At 34.8% G+C, this 15148-nt stretch overlaps 7 protein-coding genes and 1 pseudogene across 8 annotated transcripts, besides 5 other annotated features; 7 read left to right on the forward strand and 1 right to left on the reverse strand.

The window, feature by feature from the left end:
• Nucleotides 1–645: 645 nt before the first annotated feature.
• On the reverse strand, nucleotides 646–1824 carry TVAGG3_0044480 (protein of unknown function, DUF4106 family; the record flags this gene model as incomplete). Its single annotated transcript, XM_051220831.1, has 1 exon — nucleotides 646–1824. A coding segment is annotated over one exon (1179 nt), but the record flags the coding sequence as incomplete, so codon positions are not given.
• Nucleotides 1825–3110: 1286 nt separating this feature from the next.
• On the forward strand, nucleotides 3111–3515 carry TVAGG3_0044490 (uncharacterized protein; the record flags this gene model as incomplete). The annotated part of the gene is made up of 1 exon (XM_051220832.1): nucleotides 3111–3515. The coding sequence occupies one exon, from the start codon at nucleotides 3111–3113 to the stop codon at nucleotides 3513–3515; it is 405 nt and encodes a 134-aa protein (XP_051105818.1).
• Nucleotides 3516–4148: 633 nt separating this feature from the next.
• Nucleotides 4149–4186: a terminal%2Cinverted (terminal inverted repeat of MuDR-5_TvMULE4 transposon ID:TVAGG3_0044500).
• Nucleotides 4149–6682: a mobile genetic element.
• Nucleotides 6645–6682: a terminal%2Cinverted (terminal inverted repeat of MuDR-5_TvMULE4 transposon ID:TVAGG3_0044500).
• A 12-nt stretch (nucleotides 6683–6694) lies between these two features.
• Nucleotides 6695–6778: a terminal%2Cinverted (terminal inverted repeat of Maverick-3 transposon ID:TVAGG3_0044510).
• Nucleotides 6695–15148: part of a mobile genetic element that runs on past the window's edge.
• On the forward strand, nucleotides 7928–8290 carry TVAGG3_0044520 (uncharacterized protein; the record flags this gene model as incomplete). Its single annotated transcript, XM_051220833.1, has 1 exon — nucleotides 7928–8290. The coding sequence occupies one exon, from the start codon at nucleotides 7928–7930 to the stop codon at nucleotides 8288–8290; it is 363 nt and encodes a 120-aa protein (XP_051105819.1).
• TVAGG3_0044530 lies at nucleotides 9572–10809 on the forward strand (annotated as a pseudogene). The gene has a single exon. A coding segment is annotated over exon 1 (1238 nt).
• On the forward strand, nucleotides 12263–12664 carry TVAGG3_0044540 (uncharacterized protein; the record flags this gene model as incomplete). Its single annotated transcript, XM_051220834.1, has 1 exon — nucleotides 12263–12664. The coding sequence occupies one exon, from the start codon at nucleotides 12263–12265 to the stop codon at nucleotides 12662–12664; it is 402 nt and encodes a 133-aa protein (XP_051105820.1).
• On the forward strand, nucleotides 12684–12836 carry TVAGG3_0044550 (uncharacterized protein; the record flags this gene model as incomplete). The annotated part of the gene is made up of 1 exon (XM_051220835.1): nucleotides 12684–12836. The coding sequence occupies one exon, from the start codon at nucleotides 12684–12686 to the stop codon at nucleotides 12834–12836; it is 153 nt and encodes a 50-aa protein (XP_051105821.1).
• On the forward strand, nucleotides 12856–13387 carry TVAGG3_0044560 (uncharacterized protein; the record flags this gene model as incomplete). Its single annotated transcript, XM_051220836.1, has 1 exon — nucleotides 12856–13387. A coding segment is annotated over one exon (532 nt), but the record flags the coding sequence as incomplete, so codon positions are not given.
• Nucleotides 13485–14223, forward strand: TVAGG3_0044570 (uncharacterized protein; the record flags this gene model as incomplete). Its single annotated transcript, XM_051220837.1, has 1 exon — nucleotides 13485–14223. A coding segment is annotated over one exon (739 nt), but the record flags the coding sequence as incomplete, so codon positions are not given.

Genomic DNA, 15148 nt, shown 5'->3' on the forward strand with positions numbered 1-15148 from the left:
GAGACCGTTTTTAACAAGTTCCCTATCTAAGTCATCCGCTCATAAACCTTTCTTCTTTCGTTCCGTCTCTATTTTTTACGCGTTTCATGAAGATAGTTGAATTATCATTTATCTGACACCAAATATCTCGGAGTAAATTCATCCATGTCATTTGGATGATATGCTATTAAATCATATCCCTTAGCGAGCTTGTATTTTCCAGGTTTGAAATTATATCCCATTTGGTGCTGAACCATAAAGCTAAATAGGTTCGGGTCAGTATTTCCTTCCTTGAACTTTCTAATAGCTTCTTTATATCTGTCACTAAAGTCAAGAGTATCTGGGTAACCATAATCTTCCTTAAGCATTTTTAAGAATTCTTGGTTTCCTTGTTCTCTACTTCTTTTATGTCCTTGCTCTGTTTGTGGTTGTGTGCTGGTTTTGAACTGTTGGTTGTGTGCTGGTTTTGAACTGTTGGTTGTGGTGCTGGATTTTGAACTGTTGGTTGTGGTGCTGTTTTGAACTGTTGGTTGTGTGTTGTTGTTGTGCTGGATTTTGAACTGTTGGTTGTTGTGTTGGTTTTGGTGCATGCCTGTGTCTGTGTCCATGTGACGATGTAAATGTTTTAGGTAGTCCTGGTGCAGGTGCTTCTCTTGGAGGGTTTGGTGGTATATAAGTTCCACCAGCTGGCACATATGTTCCATCTGCAGCATAATGTCCTACCTGACTTTTCGTTTTTAAGAAAGCATTTACTAGGTCTGTTTTGGTCTGTTGTAACTCTTTTTCTTGACTTTCCACAACAGTTGCTCTAACGGCGTCATAGGCACTTTGAACTGCCTGTCTCGTTGCTGCATCTGTTATTTTCGTCATATTTTGTGCTACTTCTCTTAACTCTTTGTCGAAACCTTCAGACTTCAGTTTCTTTCCAGATGAGAAGTCGTTCACTAGTTTCACCTTACTATGAAGAGCTTCGAAGGCGTTCTTAAAGTCAGCATTCATTAAAGCTTCATTTGAACTGTCTTCATCCGCTTGTATTTTTGTCCTTATTGACCCTATAAGTTGGGCTGCTTTAGCGTTGGCTTGGGCATCTAACCAGTCATTATTAGCTTTTATATATTCTGCGCTTTTCATTGCCTTTTGCATGGCTGCGTCGTTATTTTTACTTTCTTGTGCTAAGTTTTCATACTGTACGGTTTGGTTTTGCAACTGTAAAAGTTTTTCTGCCTTTACATTTGCTTCAACTTCTTTTTTATACTCATCGCTATCCATATATGTCTTCAGGGCTTTTTGTTTTATTTCTTCATCTTTCAGTACTTTATATTGAGTAGTATGGTTTTTCAAATTTATAACATCTTGTTCCATTTTTGCTACTTCTGCTGCTTTTTCTGACACTTTTTTCGCATATTCCTCTGTACTTAGTTCTTTCAGTTGTTCTTCTTTCTTCTTTTTCTCTACGTTTAACTCATTGAGTTTCTTTGTGTGTCTGTCATATTCTAGTTTCTTTTCGTTTTCACTTATTTGTTTCTGTATGTCTATGTTTGACTTTTTGACATCTGTTATTTGATTTTTGAGTGAACTCAAATTCATTTGACTTTGAGGGTTATAAGCTGTTCCGTCTGCAGCTCCACCATAGCCTGCCATTTTCGCTAAAAGTGCCGCTCTTAAACCTCCACTCTGTGCACCAATAACTCGGTTTAAAAGCATAGGGTTGCTTGACATTTGTTGCAACATAGTGGGGTCATTCATCATTTGTTGTTGCAACTGTTGTTGTGGTGTCAGTTTTACTATTGGATGTTTCAATGCTCCCTTCCTCTTACGTATATTCTTACGTAGCTTACGTGGCATTTTAAGTGAAGTTAAAAAGCGGTTTTTGACAGATGTTTATATGACACTTTTTGTTCAGCACAAAAAACTACTCGGTCAAAGTGTTGTCAGTTTTGTAAAATAACCGTCCTATCTCATTCTATAAGGGAAAAGGCTTCTCAAAGTATACTTCCTTGGAACGCCTGTAACTTTTCCTGTAGCGACGATAGACCCTTACTTGTCCGGACAAAGTTATACTATTTTGAGTGCTCTACAAAAAAGTCAACGGCGACGACTCTCAAAAACCGTTGTGTAAAAAGTTTTACCGTTGGACAAAAAAGTATATATAGAAAACAAAAAACGTTTATAGTTCATTCAATATTTGAGATGGAACGGTTTGCCAACGGTAACTATTAAATAAAATAAAAAAATAGAGGGGGTCTCCGTTGAAAAACCGTTTATTTTAAACTTTTCTATGAGTGTCCGAAAAAAAACAGTTCATTTTTCATAATGGAAGGAAGAAAAAGTGTCGCAAACAATTCGTCGACTACCTCTGCAGTTAAAGTTCCTACAACTTATGTCTCACCATTCTCAAAACCCTTACGACCTCCTATAATACCAAAGCAACTTCCTCATACAATTCAAGACAATTTGTTGGACAATATGCATTTGCACAAAGAAACAGCTCAGCCAACAGGTCAGGCAACAACAACTATCGGAACAGAAGCATTTTCAGAAGAAGTTCATACCAATCAGACTCCAATCGAACATACAGAAACACAACCACCCGAAAATACAGAAACACATCCAATCGAACATACAGAAACACATTCTGCAATGACCACTAGGTCGCAAACACGATATCTCGCCTTTAGCAAACAATTTAAGTCTCAAATTCAAGACACACAAGATAGCGACACTCCTCTTTCAGAGAAAGTTCGTAGAAAATACGCAAAGAAAAGGTTAGAATTGTTAGATAAGTTAAATGAACAGTGGGGTTCAGAAGACAATCGAGATTATAACGAGATGTTTCAAGCTGTCATGGATGCCATTCAGCCTCTTGAAAACGAAATCAAAGACCCTGGCGTACTTGTTGACATGTTTGCTTCATATTTACCCGTTACTGCCAATCTCATAGCGTTGCAAGCTATTGACCAGTTCATTCACTTGTTTCCAAAGAACTTGCAGAAGCATTTACAAGAAGTTAAAATTGCTGAATTTGTCCGTTTATATCCAAATTCATACAATTATTTGGAAGAATTGAATGAACATGGTGAAAGGTCCTTTTATATATTTTACAAAAAGACAACCAGTCAAAACGACTTATATTGAACAACCTTTACCAGAATTCAGACAATTTCCACGTTATAACAACTGTTGCTTTAGATATTCCTGCCAGAGTTCCATATGGAGGAACAGTAACTATCTCAAGCTTTCCCAAGGGCTATAAAGGAAAGCCTCTCACAATTGCAAAATTCACACACAGCAGTTGCCAATTTGTTCAAGATGTCGAGTTCCATTTCCTCAACAATACGACTTTCATCATAGAGACTCCTCAAGAAGGTATATACAAAGTTTTCATCGCAGGATTTGTTGCTCCCAATGGCGAAGAAGAAGTCGAAGAAATCCTCACCTCAGAGAGCGAAGAAGAAGAAGTCGAAGAAATCCTCACCTCAGAGAGTGAAGAAGAAGAAAATTTCCAAGACATTCAAGATTCAGAATATACCGAATAAAAAAAACAATTTAAGACTAAAAATTTAATTTTATTATAATATTTTTATTTTTTTCATCTGGTCTTTGTATCATTCCTCCTCTAGTTTCTCCGGGGCTAGAGGGCACGAAGTGCCTGGAAGCCCCACTTCCCTTTTTTTTTTTTTTTTTTTTTTTCAAAACACACTTTTTGGTTCTTTCATCGTTTTAATCGTAATTTATGTAATACATGATTTGGATAAATTTTACAAAAATAGAACCTATATTATATTCTTTTCAAAGATTCTTGCAAATCATCAAAAATAATTGTATTTTAAAAAACGATCAAATTATCCTTTCATTATTTTAAACTTAAATTATTTTTATGATTGACTAAAGCAATCATATTTATTCATCATTAAATAAACAAAAAAAATAATATTTGAGAGTTATTTCAAAAAAAAACACATTGAATTTAAGGATAATTTGATCGTTTTTTAAAATACAATTATTTTTGATGATTTGCAAGAATCTTTGAAAAGAATATAATATAGGTTCTATTTTTGTAAAATTTATCCAAATCATGTATTACATAAATTACGATTAAACGATGAAAGAACCAAAAAGTGTGTTTTGTGTTTTGTTGTTGCGTGTTGGATGCGGGATCCTGTTATTTCGAGAAAGGGACAGACTAGCCCATTGTCACTTTTTAATTTAGCAAATGAACGCTTATGGAGTGGAGTTTTTGGGTAAATCTGATTTGCTTATAAATGAAATAAAATCAAAAGAAACCATATTGGCATTATATTATGCAAAAATAAATGATCTTACTTAGTACTTTTAAAGTTAATTTCAGAAAAAATTTGACACAATGGTATCCGGCACATACAAGTGGTGTACAACCAAAATATAAGTTGGTTTAAACATATATTGCTATATCTCATGATCTTACTTAGTACTTTTAAAGTTAATTTCAGAAAAAATTTGACACAATGGTATCCGGCACATACAAGTGGTGTACAACCAAAATATAAGTTGGTTTAAACATATATTGCTATATCTCATGATCTTACTTAGTACTTTTAAAGTTAATTTCAGAAAAAATTTGACACAATGGTATCCGGCACATACAAGTGGTGTACAACCAAAATATAAGTTGGTTTAAACATATATTGCTATATCTCATGATCTTACTTAGTACTTTTAAAGTTAATTTCAGAAAAAATTTGACACAATGGTATCCGGCACATACAAGTGGTGTACAACCAAAATATAAGTTGGTTTAAACATATATTGCTATATCTCATGATCTTACTTAGTACTTTTAAAGTTAATTTCAGAAAAAATTTGACACAATGGTATCCGGCACATACAAGTGGTGTACAACCAAAATTTCATATCCCTAGTTTTACATTTATGTTTAGTTTTATTCCACCTAATTTTCAAAGATCATAATTGAATTAGATGGCCAAGCTATTCAAAACACGACCAAGCTTATCAAAATAAGACCAATATATTCAAAATTCTTTATTTTTTCAAATCATTTCATTTTAATGCAGATCCAAGATCACGAACTCACATATATCGAGTTGCTTAAGTATGGAGTGCAACAAGAAATCCAAGCAGGTTGTAGTTATTCATATAAAACTAGGAAAGAAAGAAATCAAATCCAATTTAATTGTAAGTGGCCGAATTGTCCATGTCGCTTCCTTGTTGATACACTTCCCGATGACAAGTACCACATACGAAAATGTATTAACACCCACAATCATTCTGCCCCTTTTCCAAACAAATCACAACAAATTACATCATATTTTTATAGATCTTATTTAACAAGATATTTTGAATCAAATCAAGACCGTGTTTACGCACAATTAAGGTGTTTCAAAGATCTTAATATCCCATTTGATAGTGGGATCATTCCGGAAATGTTTCAACAATCTACAGATGCTTTAAAAAACTTTTCTAAACGCCTTCATGCAATCAATACCCGTTTCTCAGCGGATGATGTTACATCTCTTGCAATTTTTGTCGACATGGTTAAGAGTCATTCTCCAGATGATCTCATCGAGTTTATTCACGAGCCAGATCGTATGATTTTCTATTACGCCCCATTCGAAGCAAATGCTTTTTCACATCAAATACAAACTTATCACATTGATTCCACTTATAAGCTCTTGCGCTCTCGCATACCATTTTATGCCGTCACTGGCAAATTCGCGGAATCAATTGTTTTTCCGTTTTTGTATTTTTTCGTTTGGCCCGACACAAGTGAAAATATACAAGTTTGTCTCACAGCATATTTTGGCTCCATCAATCGCGAACCATTCTTATTTTTCAATGGACTGCGCACCTCAAATCACAAATGCTGTTGAAACAGCCATCCCCTTATGCCAGATCATTTGGTGTGGTGTTCATGTGTTGCGCGCTGTCATGAGAAAGACTGAAAAGTTTCAAGATCGTTCCAACTTCGAAACTTTCTATAACTTAATGAAGTTATTGGTCTTTGGTTCTGAAGAGGAAGAAATTGATCTGATGAAGTTTACAACAATTTAGAAGAAATTTTAAAATGAGGAACCTGCTGCCCGTGAATACTTTGACCGACAGTGGCGCCATCATCTTGACAGGTGGATGCTTCGCTATAGAAATGAAGGAGATGGAAACAAACAACATCTCAGAATCACATTTCAAGGTTTTGAAGCACCAGTACTTCCAGAAAGGCGAAATCTTCGACTCGATGAACTTGTCATCGAGTTATATTCCAGTGTTGTTCCTTCATTCCTGATTAAGTTGCAAATTAAAGGTCTGGATTCAGAGAGAAGTGTTAAAGTTATCAAAAAAAGTCACAAGAGATTTCGAAGAAAATGACACAATTTAAAAAAGTCGAATGCATCAGTATGCTTGAAGCTGTTCAGAAAGGTCTGAAAAATGATACACTTGATCCCAACATTGTTTACTCAACATTAAAAATATTATTGCAAAGAAAACATTTGATTTAATAAACATTTAATTTATTATAATTAATTTTTTATTACAGTATAGTAAAAAATGCTATAAATAAATTATTATATTTTATTAAAATGTGACTTTTAATAGTAAGTGAATAAAATAAATCAGGAATTGGGAAAGAAATAAGGTTAATTAAAAATAATGAAAATTACAAGTTTAAGGTTAATGAAAAGGTGACAATGGGCGAGTTTGTCCCCCACTCCTGTTATTTCCGAAATAAAAAAAAAGGTAGTGGGGCTTCCAGGCACTTCGTGCCCTCTAGCCCCGAAGATGTTTAGTATAAATGAAGTTTTTATTCGGAAAATTGTTAGTCTTCTGGTGTGAATTCGGAGGACTCTTCTTCTTCCTCCATTGCTTCTGGGAAGAAGCCTTCTTCTGGGTCGAAAACATTATATAATGTTTCACTTTTCACAAATTATATATGTTTTTCATGCTTTGTCACTTTTCTGTCACTTTTCGGGTAAAAACATTTTTATTATTATATATAAATGAATTTTACAAAACCTCCGTTACCGTTCTTTGGAAATAAGAGTAAATGTAAAGATATTATATTGAGAGAACTTAAGAAACTACCGAATGGTCTAACATTTGTAGATTTGTTCGGTGGAAGTTTCTATATATCCCATTTATGTCATACAATATTCCCAGACTCAAAGATTATATGCAATGACTTCGACAACTATATGGACCGTCTCAAACATATTCCAGACACAAACAATATATTGAAAGAGTTAAAAGAAAAGATACCTATAGGTAAGATGGAACGTATACCATTAGATAAGAAAAATATTGTGAGAGAGGTTTTGAAAAAAGCAGAATATATAGACTGGGATAGTATATCTGCTAGACTATTATATAGTGGTTCTATAAGAGTTCATGACATTGAAACACTTATGTCAAAAGTTTTATATCTTAACTATACAAATGTTTTCAAACAAACATAGAAAAATATATTGAGGGTATAGAGTTTGTGAGATGTCATTGGACAGAGTTGTATGAAAAATATAAAGACAAGGAAAATGTTTTCTTTATAGTGGACCCGCCGTTCTATAACACATGGGATTTTCAATACCAAGTAGACTGGACTTTGAGAGACTCTTTAGAAACTTTAGACGTTATACATAACCATCCATGCTTTTACTTTACATCCGATAAAAAGTGGTTTGGAAACCGTTATGAGATGGTTAGAGGACATACATGACTATGAGTTTATATATGACAAGATAGAATATGAGAGAGGTCCTATAAACCGGAGAAAAGTGTCATAACAAAGAAATTTTATTAGTAAGTAAATGTGGTTTGAAATAGGACTACTTGTTTTAGGTTTTTTCCATTGTGTCATTTATTTCTTTGACGTGGCAGAAAGATATAGAGAATATGAAGATGAACCAATGCCTGCAAATGTTCAGTATATGTACTCGTAAGAGATATTTTTATCTAATATTAAATGGACGCACAGAACTTAGCGAATGCACAGCAACCTGGACAACCAAACCCAGAGAATATTCCAAATGAAGTTAGAATACAAACTGCAATGGCAAACTATGGTCAAGTGCCAACAGATGTACAAATGCAAACTGCCATGTCAAATGACGCTGCGTTAGGTTTGCCACCATGGTATGCAAATATGAGATGGAAAGAGTTTTATACAAACCCTGAAGTGGGATATAAACAACTTTATGCAGATGACGCGAACACAGGAGTTGACCCAGAATATGTTTTCTACCAGAGGAGAAACAGAATGTATGAGCTCCAGTTAAAGAATGCTATGGAACTCAACAGGAAACGTAAGAGACTAGGCGGACATTAGATTTTTACATATAGTAAAATGGGTTTCTTCAGTAAGATAGGAAACTTCTTTCGAAATGTTGGAAGAGGTATATGGAATGGAATAAAAACCGTAGGAAGAGGAATTTGGAACGGTGTCAAAAATATTGGTAAAAGGGTAGGTCAGTTCGTTGGTATTATACCTAAAGACCCTGAACCAGAAGAACAAGCTCCTGTTATACAACAGCCTGAACCTGCACCACAGTCTAGTTGGCAACCAAATCCAACACCTCAACCGTATTAAAAAATTATATTTTTACCGTTCGATAGTAGTTGTATATGAAACTAAGTTCTAAGTAAAACGCATGGTATAATGGAATTATTCTTTTTCTTCCATCTGTAGTAAACCATACTTGAAAGTCTGAAATACTTCCACTTGGTGGTTCGTATAACTTTGTAGGTTTTTCGTAAAAGTCATTTGCCAAGCATAAGAAAGAGTTTTGGGCGCCAGAAAATGAAGCATGAACAATAATAGCAGCTGGGTCGAAACATCTTTAAATAAATATGGTTCATCTCTTGCATATCGACTGTAAATATTTGCTAAAGGAAGTTCGACTTTCTGATTTAACATTCTTTGCAAATAATACCATGACATTGCAGTGAATTCTGTATATATTTGTTTCGTCTTTATTTGGATTGTTTTCGTAGATTTGAAATGACACTTGTGAATTTTGTTTGTCATATACAATTCTCACATAAAGTGTGCTCTCGGTATTTGCATATTCATCAGCATATTTTGCATAACATGAATTTATTTTATCTTCTATATTTTTTAACGCAGTCTGTAGAGAAGATGAAAGGTCAACTTGTATTAGCTCAATTTCTTCCCACATTTTTCGTTTCCCTTCAGATATATAATCTATATGAAACCTTACAATAAATGGAAAACTTTTATCTTCTACAGACACAAACTTCATTCTACGAAAGCCAATAGCTTTTGTGACAGATGGGTCTCTTAGCCATCTTAATGGGTAGTCAAAACGATAGCCTTCATGCTTTACGGTCTCTGTCTCAAACTTTTGACCGACATTAGTAAAAAGTTCATCTAATGGTTTAGTTGTAGCAACTCTTGAATTTTTCTTTTTCTATTGGAAGCATATTTTATCTAGAATAAAAATGTCGAAAGATATTGCTTCATGAAGAAATACAACACAACCGACAACTCATTATGCAAGCTCTAAATAAGAACACAACAAACTTTTCAAACTATTCTAAGATATCTGAGTCATTGAAAGAAGGAAACTTAAAACTGACATTAAACCCAATGACAGATGAGTTTCTGTTTCAAGACAATAAGAACCATACTGTCTGTATAAATCCACAAAAGAACTTTAAACGAGAAACCTATAAATGAACTTCTTTTGAAAGCAGATGTTGACAACAAAGCTGACAAAGAATATGTAGACGATGCAATAGCAAAAGAAGAAGAAAGAGCTAACAATGCTTATGCAACAAAAGAACATACTCATCCTGAACTAGCAGACAAAACATATGTTGACAATAAAATGTCAAGTGAAGTGACGAGAGCTGAAAACGAATATTCTAAAAAGACTCATACACATTCTATATCTGAAATAACAGACTTACAAGAAACCTTAAACAGTAAAAGTGCCGTTGGACATACACATACCATTGCAAATATTACAAACTTACAAGAAACCTTAAACAGGAAAAAGTGCCGTTGGACATACACATACCATTGCAAATATTACAAACTTACAAGAAACCTTAAACAGGAAAAGTGCCGTTGGACATACACATTCTATATCTGAAATAACAGACTTACAAGAAACCTTAAACAGTAAAAGTGCCGTTGGACATACACATACCATTGCAAATATTACAAACTTACAAGAAACCTTAAACAGTAAAAGTGCCGTTGGACATACACATACATCTTCTGAAATAACAGACTTAAACGTTAGCCTTGAAAAGAAAGCAGATAAAACATATGTCAATGAAATATACCAAAGTTTGATAGGAACAACAAAAAATATTGAAACTATTGTTGGGGATGTTTCTATCTATGAAGAAAACAAATATTTTAGATGGGAGTTTGTACACTCCTTAAGAAATGGTATACGGTATAAACTCATTCCGAAAAATAACAATGAAATGTATGTAAGCTATATAAAGAATGATGGTACACAAGTTAAAGTTCCATTAGACAACAACTGCTACTTAAACTTATATGGAGACGAACAAAAGAAATATTTCCGAGTTTATGAAATGGCAGATATGACATTGCCTGACCCAGCTCCAGCACCATATTATTATGACTATGTAGATGACGAAGGAACACTACATGCAGATGAACAAAAGCAAACATTATATTTAGATTATTATAGATATAAAAGATATAATGCAATAGAAAAAACGAGAATAGTATACTATTATATAGATGACAGAAATAAATATTATAGTCAAGATTTTACCTACCCTGAAAACATAAGATTATATTATAAAAAATATTCTTACACAAACCAGAAGAAACCTGAAATAGTTGCACTATATTTTAAGTTCAAAAGAGACAATCCTATAATGTCTCATATGTTTGATTTAATGAACCCAGTAGGTTCTATTTATACATCTATGGAAGCAAGAGGTCCTCAAGTAATGTTTGGTGTTGGTGCATGGGAACAAATAGTCGACAGGTTTTTGTATTGTGCAAACTCTTCAAAGGAAACAGGTGGTTCGAAGAAAATTAAAGAAGCAAACCTTCCACCGCACACTCATACAGGAACTACAAACTTTTCTGGCGACCATAGCCACTCATTAAGAGACCACCCATTATACAACTCAGAATATTATGCTGGCAATGACGTTTTATCTCCAGATTATAACCATTCAGCAAAAAAGACTTTTCGACCAACTGAACCAGGAGGAAATCATGTCCATACTTTCACAACAAATCCAACAGGCTTGGGTAAAGAATACATGCCACCTTACATGACAGTTTACGCATGGTATAGAATTGCTTAGTCGTCATTTTCAACTTCTTTAGCATATTCGTCAGGAGTTGTCTTATATTTGTTAGGAACTGTCTTTGAAAGTATACCACCTTGAACTTTGACAAGTTTGAAACGAGGTCTGACAATAGTAGTTTTATCTTCTGCTTGCAGTCTGTACATTTTGCCATGTTTGCCTAAAACTTCATAATATTCTCTTGTATACTTTCTTCTATTTTTACGAACACGAATGTGAGTACCTGTCGGGTTCCCATTGTTGTCATAGTCAATAGTATTTTCATATGGGTCGCGTTTAGGTATTTCTATTTTTACTTTGTCACCTTTCTGAAGTTTGAAGCCCGGCATTCTTTCTTGTTTGTCTCTTTTGACTAAATTATTAAATATATAGTCTTTCTCTAAGTCAGGGTTGTTTTTCATTTCTTCGGGGGAGTGGTTTCCCAAACCTTTTTGTTTACGGCTATTGTAAATATTTAAAACTTGTCTCATCTTTGCCATGGAGAAGTGTCTATATTTGTCGTCATATGACATTTCATTTGCTTCACCACCTTGTGGTTGGTTTAAGTCTCTTAACATTTTTATACAACCGTCAATGACACCAAGAGCAGAATGGTTTTGGTCGACAATGAAATATTGGTTTACATTTTTTGAACGCAGATAGTTTTTTACATCATCTGATTTGAAAGAACTTTCACAGTCAGATGTCAGTTTTGTTGGATGGTATTTGTCAACGAATATTGTCAAAGCAGTTTTCACATCTAAAATATTTTTGGACCATAATGGTATGGCTTCACAGTATCTTGTGTTTTGACCGACAAATATTAGCCAGTATGGTGGTCCATCTTCTCTATACCTCGGAATGTTTTCCAAGATATCCATAAACCAAGCATTTGGTGTTGAACTAAAGATTTTTATCATGAGTGCTTTTTTTGTTGCCTTAGAAACATAGGGGTCCTTGTTTGGATTCGTCATTTTTTAACCCATAAGAAATGGGTTTATTTGGCGCATTAGCAGGAGTTGCATCCAGATTTTTGCCCGCAGTGGGAACAATAGCCAGAGGTGTATTTGGAGTTGGAAGGAAGATTTTGAGTACATTAGGTATACTTAAAGAGAAAGCACAACCTATTATACAAACTGTACAGAAAGGTTGGGATGTAGCACGAGATGCAACAAATCTTATTCCAAATCCTGAAACAAGAGGAAAAGTTCAAGGATGGATGGACAATGTAGGAAGACAAGCAGGAAACTATTATAACAAAGCAAATGACTACTATAACCAAGCAGGACACTATATGGACCAAGGTGAAAGATTCTTTAACAGAGGATATAACCATGCACAACAATGGGTAAACAATAACCAACCTCAACCGCCTCAAACGTGGGGAATGTAAAGTTTTTTACTGAGATGAAATGAACAATACAGCATTGAGACAAATGGGTTCAAGATGGATTTGTCGACTTCCAGCAGTTACACAACGTGTTTGTCAAGTTCTTCCTATACCTCAGGAAGTTTTAGACCGACTTAAAAAACCTAAACAACCAGTTGAAAACAAACCAAACTAAAATTTTTTACTGAGATGAAATGACCGAAGAAGTTGAAACGGTAGATTTGACACCACAAACAAAAAGTTCAGAACCATTGTCAAAACCTGTCAAAGAACTTACAGATGAAGAGAAAAATTCAATAATAGAAAGTGCCAGGTCTGGAAATACAAACCCTAACTACAAAGTCACTTTTCATAAAAATGGAACGGCAAGTATCTCAAAAAAGAAACAGACTCTCACAAATAAAATATTGAAGTCTGAAGGAGCTTTCGAGACAACAGATGGAAAAGTTTACTTCACTGACCAACAGTTCATTATAGAACATCTCATTGACTTAGAGTCGAAATATTCTAAACTTTACAACAAACACAAAAAGTTGAAAGGAAAACAAAAACAAATGGCATATGATATTTATGAAGATGTTGACGACACAACTGTTCCTGCAAGTGAAGTAAAGTCAGAGGAACCGAAAAGTGACGAAAAACCGATAGAAGAAGAAAAACCAAAAACTGAAGATAAACCAAAACCAAAGTTTAGTTTGGAAACTAAACCAAGTCAACCTTCATTAGCTGGTATGGGTTGGCGTCAAAGACTTATGGCAGCAGGCGGTTATGTTAAGTAAAGAAAAAAATTTTTTTTCTTTTTATAAAAATGCCCCCATATAGAATGGATAGAAAATCTGCTAGAATAAAAGCAGAGTTGCAAAGATATGGTTGGAGAGTTTCGAAGAATTTTAAATATAGGAAGGGAAGACCCATAAAAGTCTATGACAAATTGTCTGGTCTTCGCTACGAAATGGATTTGGAAACAGCACGTGCAAATTATCCAAACAGACTAGAGAGGTTAGAAGAAGAACGTCTTATGGACATGCCTTTCGATGTTAGTGAACCTCAAGTTGAAGGACACGACGGCTTTGCCAGATTCTACTGGAAACATGACGAACAATTGCATCCTTTGAGAAGGAAAAAAGGTAGTGCAGAGGATGGTCATGCTCCCATGGAAAGAACAAGATATGCATATGAGAAGTACCGTGAAGTTAGAAGTCAAATTACATCTGGTCGAACCTTTACAGTAAACTTTGACGAAGGAAAGAACAAAGAAGGCTTCATGGGAGTACTTGCTGCAATTCAAGATGGAAATAAGAAAGGATACAATCTCAGATTGACCATAACAGATTTGGATGGTCACATTTACTATGCACATGGCAATGTCACAACAGCTGCAATGCTTCTTGACGCTTTCAAGACTACAAAGAGAGAACAAATGGTTGACTCCGACTCAGACATTTTGAATGCAATTGAAGGAATTGCAAGTGTCAAGTTCGAATGGTACCAACCTAACCCTCAAGCAGTCAGACAACATGCTGGATACTTCCCCTTCATAAATAAGTCTGACATTGACTTGACAAGGTATGGAATTTACAATTCAATTGAAACAATTGTCAACGAACCTTGCATTCTTACATGTCTCAGGAACTCTGGTCTTGTTACAGAAGAGAAGATGAAGTATCTTGAGTCATGTGTGAAGACAAGGTACATTCTCAGAGGTCAATTGGCAAAAATTGCACCGTTGGCAAATGTCAATATCCGAGTCAGCATACCTACAGCTAAAGGTTCTTCACATGACGACTATGTTGTTGACAAAGACTTACCATGGTTGAAGATTGTAATTGTCCACAACCACTTCATGTTGAACGAAAGTCTTACAAACCCATTGTTCGGAAAAGGCAAGTGCAACATTGTCAGAGCTGTAAACATTCTTTTCGAGAAAGGTTTGTTGGAACCAATTCCAGATGACAAGCTGACAGAAACTTTTGTACCAAAAGACGAAACAAACTTTTCACTGTTAGCAAGACCAAAAGTTGTTCCAGACAAAGTTCTAGTACAAAAGAAGTACACAATTCCACAAGGAGTTGGATTGTTCGGATACCAACCTGAACCAGAAGAACTTCCAATGAGGTTGCAAGAACTTCAAGATGCTATAAACAAACTTCCATTGAGACATCCAATTGACGTCAAATTGTATTGGAGAGCATCTGAGTTAGGTCAGAAGGTTTTATATGAAACAGGTTGCTTCGACGATGTTTATGAGATAACAGGAGAAGTTTCTCAGAAGATAAGAGACTCACTTGAATTTCCACAAACTGGACCAATTGGTTGCGACAAGTTCGACTCAGATGAAAAGATATACTATGTCGACCTTAACGCTGCATACATGAGGTTTGTCCAATATATTCCGACTGGAATTCCAAACGAAGATGGTGAGTTCCCGGGAAGGAACTATACAGTTGGAAAAGTCATACAACAACTGTATGATATTAGGAAAGCTTC

This window comes from Trichomonas vaginalis, chromosome IV (assembly GCF_026262505.1).
Source record: "Trichomonas vaginalis G3 chromosome IV, whole genome shotgun sequence".
NCBI classification, from domain to species: domain Eukaryota; phylum Parabasalia; order Trichomonadida; family Trichomonadidae; genus Trichomonas; species Trichomonas vaginalis.